General features: G+C 53.0%; 1 protein-coding gene across 1 annotated transcript; it reads left to right on the forward strand.

The window, feature by feature from the left end:
* Positions 1-420: 420 nt before the first annotated feature.
* LOC135324475 (probable G-protein coupled receptor 150) lies at positions 421-1,797 on the forward strand. Its single transcript, XM_064500968.1, has one exon. The coding sequence runs from the start codon at positions 421-423 to the stop codon at positions 1,795-1,797; it is 1,377 nt and encodes a 458-aa protein (XP_064357038.1).
* Positions 1,798-6,011: the final 4,214 nt, after the last annotated feature.

Below are 6,011 nucleotides of genomic sequence, written 5' to 3' on the forward strand. Positions count from 1 at the left end.
CCCCGGGCGCGGATCCCGTCCTCGCAGGTGCGTGAGCGAAACCCTCGGGCTGGCGGCAGCGCGGGGGACGCAGCGCAGCGGCCGCCGACGGCGCGGGCCGGGCCGAGGGGGCGGCCGGGCGCCTCCGGCAAGTGCGGACGGTGCGCGGCGCTGCCGGTGCGCGGGCGCCAGGGAGGACGGCGGCGGCTGGCGGCGGGGGGAGGCGGCCGCTGGGTGGGGAAGCGCGGCGGCCGCGGGGGTGCGCAGCCCCCTCCCCGCGCCCCATGACGGGCAGAGCCCCTATATAGGCGCGGGGAGCGCCGCCGCCGCGCGCTGCCGCCGCCCGCCGGGAAAGTTTGTGCCCGGCGGGGAGCACGAGGCCGCCCGGCGCAGCGCCCTCCTCCTCCTCCTCCTTCTCCCCGCCGGGACCGTGCGGGAGCCATGGAAGACCCCTTCAGCCCGAGCAGCCCGGCAGCCGTGCCCAACGTCTCCAGCGTCCCGGAGCCAGCAGGCGGCCTCAACCTCTCCGCCCCCGGGGGGCAGTGGCCGCTGCCCAGCCGGCGGGCGCGGGCGGCGTCGGCGGGCGCCGTCCTGCTGCTGGCGCTGGTGGGCAACTGCCTGGTGCTGCGCCGCCTCGGCTGCTGCGGCTGCTGCGGCCGGGGCCGGCGGCGGCGGCGCAAGATGGACTTCCTCATCGCCCACCTGGCGCTGGCCGACCTCTGTGGCTGCGGGCTGGCGCTGCTGCCGCGGCTGGCGGCCGAGCTGCGCGGGCCGGGCTGGCCGCCGGGGGCCGCCGCCTGCCGCCTGCTGCCGCTGCTGCAGGGCTGCGGGCCGCTGGCCTCGGCGCACGTCCTGGTGCTGCTGGCGCTGGAGCGGCACCACGTGGTGCGGCGCCCGGCGCGGCCGCCGCTGCCTGCGCGCGGCCTCGCCGCCCTGGGCTGGCTGCTGGCGCCGCTGCTGGCGCTGCCGCAGGCCTTCGTCTTCCGCCCGGCGCCGCGCCCCGGCGGGCCGCGCTGCCGCAGCATCTTCGAGGAGCTGCCGCGCTGGCACGGCCTGGCCTACGCCGCCTACGGGGCCGCCACGGGCTTCGTGGCGCCCGCCTGCCTGCTCGGCTGGGCCTACGGCCGCATCCTGCTCGCCGTGTGGGCCGCCCGCGGGCACAAGGCGGCGGCGGGGAGCGGGCGGCGCTACGCGGGGCCGCCGCCCGGGCTCGGCGGCTGCGGGATGCCCCGCGCGCGGGCGCGGACGCTGCAGCTGACGCTGGTGCTGATCGCGCTGTTCGCGCTGTGCCGCCTGCCGCGCTGCGCCATGGAGCTCGGCCTCGCCTCGGCGCCCGCCCGGCCCGGCGCCCGCGGCGCGCGGGAGGCGCTGGCGGCACTCGGCATCGTGGCGGCGGCCAACAGCGCCCTCAACCCCTTCGCCTACCTGCTCTTCCAGAGCCACCGGCCCTGGGCGCGCCGCCTCCAGCGAGGCCTCTGCGGCGCGGGGCCCGGCGGCGCCTGCTGCTGCCCTGGCCTCGAGGCAGAGCCGCGGCGCCGCGCCACCCACCGCGCCCCGCACCGGCCCCGCCGGCGCCCCCCCGCCGACGCCGCGCCCGCCGACCCCAGCGCCGCCATCTCGGGGCCCCCCGACCCCGGCGCCGCCACCGCCGACGCCGCCATCTCGGGGCCCGCCACCCCCGGGGCCGCCACCGCCGGAGCCGCCATCTCTGGGCCCGCCACCCCCGGGGCCGCCATCTCAGAGCCGGCCACCGCCGCGGCCGCCGTCTCGGGGCCCGCCACGCCGCCGCCGGGCGCCGCCGCCGAGAGCCGCTGCTAGCCGGGCGCCGCCGCCGAGCCCCGGGGGCGCCGCGGGGCCCCAGACGGGACGCCGCCGGGCAGTGCCCCCCCGGCTCGCCGCCGCCCCTTCCCCGGATACCCGGCGGGGTGCCGCCTCCCGCGGCCCGGCGCCGCGTGTGGTGGAGGCCCGGGCGGGCTTCGCGGGGCTGTCCCGGCCCCGGCGCGGTGTTTTGCTGATGCCCCGGGTCCTGCAGTGGGTGCGGGGGGTGTAAACGTGGGAGCCGCGGCAGGGCATCCTCTGGGCAGGATGGGCATGGAAAGGGTCTGGATGGGGCCGTGCGTTGTGAAGCGATTTATCTGCGGTTTATCTGTGCCCATATTCCTTTAGCATTGACTGTTTTAAGAGGGTTGTTATTATTATTCTTCTTTTTTACTTGTTCGGTGCGTACTCATGTCAAATGCTTTCAGAGAAGAGGGCAGAATCGGCAGGAAGGCTGTTGCTATGCAAACTGCCCAAATGTGGTTCTCATTCAAAGCCCTGCTATTTGTAATCTTTACAAAGCCCTCTGAATATTTTGGTCATACTTTGTGAATTTTTGTGATATCTCATTCGTAAATAAAATCGATCAGGATCCCAAGGAATGACTGCGGTTTATTTTGTTTGTTTAAAACCACTACGAAGTATGGATGTGATCATTTTGTTTCAGGCAGGCTGGTCGAAATTCTTGCGTTAGTTAATTATTCGTGCAGGCTGAGTGGGGGGCTGGAGGGGTACACTGCAATGGCATTTATGTACTTGTACAGAACATATCCCATCTTACAGCAGAAGTCTTTAAAATATTTTTAGACTTACTGTCTGCCCTGTTATGGTGAGGAGCAATGAAGGAATAGTGTACTGAGACCATTTCCTTCTCATTTAGCTGCATTCTTCCACTTGTTCAAGATTTCAATTATACCCGCTTCAGCTGAATATTTTTTGTCATGTTGGCACTACAAATTAATTTAAAAGCTAAACTTAGATTTTTCTTTGAGATACAAGGGTTCAGTTTCTGTACAGCTCAACATGTATAAACATGCTTAATGTTTATAGCTGGTAGCATATGCATATCAGTATTATTGATATGTTGATGACAGTTCATACATATGAAAATTACTTAGAAAAATTCTGAGTGGATAACAGCAAGAGTTTTGTATCTAGAGAGAGAAGCCTGCTTGGAGTCCACAGTCAGACCTTGGAAGCTCTCACCGAGGCCTTCCCTGAGACCTCGCCGAGTGGGAAGGCACAGCTGGGTTTCTGGCACTGGTTGCTCTGATGGGTTCTCAGGCTGATTCACATCCTGCTGGCCTTGAGCAGTTGCAGTTTTGAACATTGGCTGAAATCTGTTTGTGCTGTGATTGCATGAGTCTGTTTCTCCCCTAAAGATTCTGGCTGTGGTTACTGCACACCTACTACTAGTGATAGATGGTGTGACCATCTGTATAGATTTCAGTGGCTGCAGCTGTTAGCATTTTTAATAGAAATGTCTGCTTTAACAGCAAGTTGTCAAGCAGGGTTTTTTAGTTCTTGTATATGTTTAGGCTCTCATTAATGTTACTAACATGGGGAAAGAGGAATGTCAGAACTGAGAGCCAATGTCAGTGGCTCTCAGTTGTGCAAGGTTTCACTGGGTCTTCGGCAGGACTTTTTGTTGTGTATTCTCAGTGACAAAACAGCATTAGGACTAAGGCTCATAATATCCAGGTTCTAGGTCTGACTCTCACCAACCTATCCAATAATCCTCAAAAAGTTATCTTCTTTCACTGCTTCACTCTTTTCTATGGGTATCATGTATTAATACTGTTTCTTATTATGTGCTCATGTGCCTTAGTTACTTGTCAAGTTTATCAGAGTCTATCCAATATGTATCTGTAGCTTCTCAAACAGTACGAGCTTCCTCCTAGACAGTTAGGCTTAACCAGGCTTAACCTGGAAAAGAGACATCATTTTCAAAACAGTAAGCTTGTGTTACAGATATTTTTACAGAACCTCATTGTAATAGTTCACATCTACTCTTACTGGTGCTCTGAAAGGGTTTTAATGGTGGGTAAAGCTGAAAGCATGCTTTGTAAGGATTAAACTTTGTTCAGTGAAAGAAATAATGGTTAAGCCTTATCACCACCTGGCATTCAGAAAAGAAGGGCTGTAAAAGACATCAAGGAGGCATTTCGTCCAGCTTTCTGATCTAGTGCAGAATTGCACATACTTTAGCTATTCTTTACAAGTATTTTTTCAACTTATTTTTAATAAATTCCAGGGAGTTTCCATAGCTACTCTAGATAGTCTGTTTTAATGTTTAACTATCCTTATAGTCAAAAAAAATTTCCAGATAGTTCAGCAAAAGATCCCTGCCTGAAAAAATCAAGACATTTCTTTTTCCACTCTCGGTGACAGGGACTTGCCATCTTCTTACATAAGCCTTACTCATATTTGAGGACTTATCAAGGTTTCTCTGTCTGATGGGTGAAACAAACCTGATATGATTCACAAGTCCCTTATTTGTATTATTTTCTTCTTGGCTGTTTACATCCGTCTTAAAATACAAAGCCAAGAGCTGGAGATAATACCCTAAGGATTCACTAGTGTTAAGTAGAATGAAATAATTACCTCGTGTCTTACATATAACACTCCTGTAAATCATCCTGGAATGATACACTTGTTTCTTTTGTCACCACATTATACTATTGATTCCTACTCAGCTTCTGGCTCACTAAAATCTCCAGACTTTTCTTTTTTTCTGCAACACTGCAGCTTAGACAGTTGTTCACCATTTTATGTTTTCCCCTTCCTTTTTATTGTGATCTTTAACAAATACATTTTGAATTTTATCTGATTGATTTCAGATCATTTTTCCAGCTCATCAAGACTATTTTGAGTTTTAGCATATTTTCAGAACCGCTTATAGCTCTCACAGGGTGCATCTTCACATATTTAATAAGCATGATGTATACTCCTGCATTCGAACTGCTTATAAAAAACAATGAACAGTGCTAGATCAAATTTCGGCAGGGCCTATTTGAGCCACCTTCCCACTTTTTGAGTAACTACTACTGAATTTACCTTTAGCCAGTTGTGCACCTACCTTATAGTACTTTTATCTAGACTCTATTTCTGCAGCTTGTTTCAAATAAGATCAGGTAAGCCTTTGTCTAAAACTGCATTCAAAGTCTAGATATATCTACTGCTTCTCTCCTACCGATTAGTCTAGTTATCCTGACAAAGAAGGCTGATGATTATTTTGATGTGATTTGTTTGTATATTCACATGGGCAGTTTCTTATCACTGCAGTGTCCTCTAGAACCTTGTATTTACAAAAATATTTCCCATTTCTATCCTTCAGTACACTGGTACCTCACCTGCCCTTGTGGAGTTCCTGAAGGTAATCGCAACAGTTCCAAAGCTAATCAGACCTGTATTTTTAGTAGTCTTAAAGTAAACTTCATGAGGCTTTGTTAACCTGACTATATCTAATTTACATAAATACACTTGAACCTATCATAGTTTCTCTTCAATGTTAATATTGCATAATTCGTTTAGTGTGATCAAAGAACAGATTTTTTCCTTTGTTAGCTCACCAAAACTTCTGTGTAGCATACCTCATTTGACTTGGGTTGTGATAGTGCAGATGCATTACCAGGAGGAAAACAGAGTAGCTGAATATTGCCACATTGTTAAATGTATCTGTTTGGAACTTAAACTAGTTCAGTTTTGTACCAGTAGAGGTAGGTTGCTTATCTGTTGCAAATTGATGCAGTATTATATTAGGCTGCCTTTGCCTTCTCTCTTTTTAATCCTTCAGAACAAAGGTTCATGCACAAAGAAGTAATACATACTCACTTTATGGTAGACAAAGTTTTGTTTTTAACAAACAGATGTTTTGTTTTTAAACAAACATTTTAAGATGACCAGTTACAAGAGAAATACTAGACTAGATATATACTGACTTAAGATCTGATCACAGTGTTCTTTCTACGGGTTAGCTCACATTCCTCTGAACCAGCTCACTTAAGGAACTGACCTCCTGAAATTCAAGTTTTGCTGTCCTAGCCAACACATTACTGGCCTTTCCATAATTATCTGGAAACCTGCTATTAACTGGAGTTTATGGGACAGCCTGTGGCACAGGAAGTTGTTGCAAGGAATTGAGGTAGGAAGGTGGGGTTGGGTTTTTTTTGTTTTTGTTTTTTAATTTCTGCCGCCACTTCAGAGTATCACAA

This window comes from Dromaius novaehollandiae, chromosome W (genome assembly GCF_036370855.1).
Source record: "Dromaius novaehollandiae isolate bDroNov1 chromosome W, bDroNov1.hap1, whole genome shotgun sequence".
Classification (NCBI taxonomy): domain Eukaryota; kingdom Metazoa; phylum Chordata; class Aves; order Casuariiformes; family Dromaiidae; genus Dromaius; species Dromaius novaehollandiae.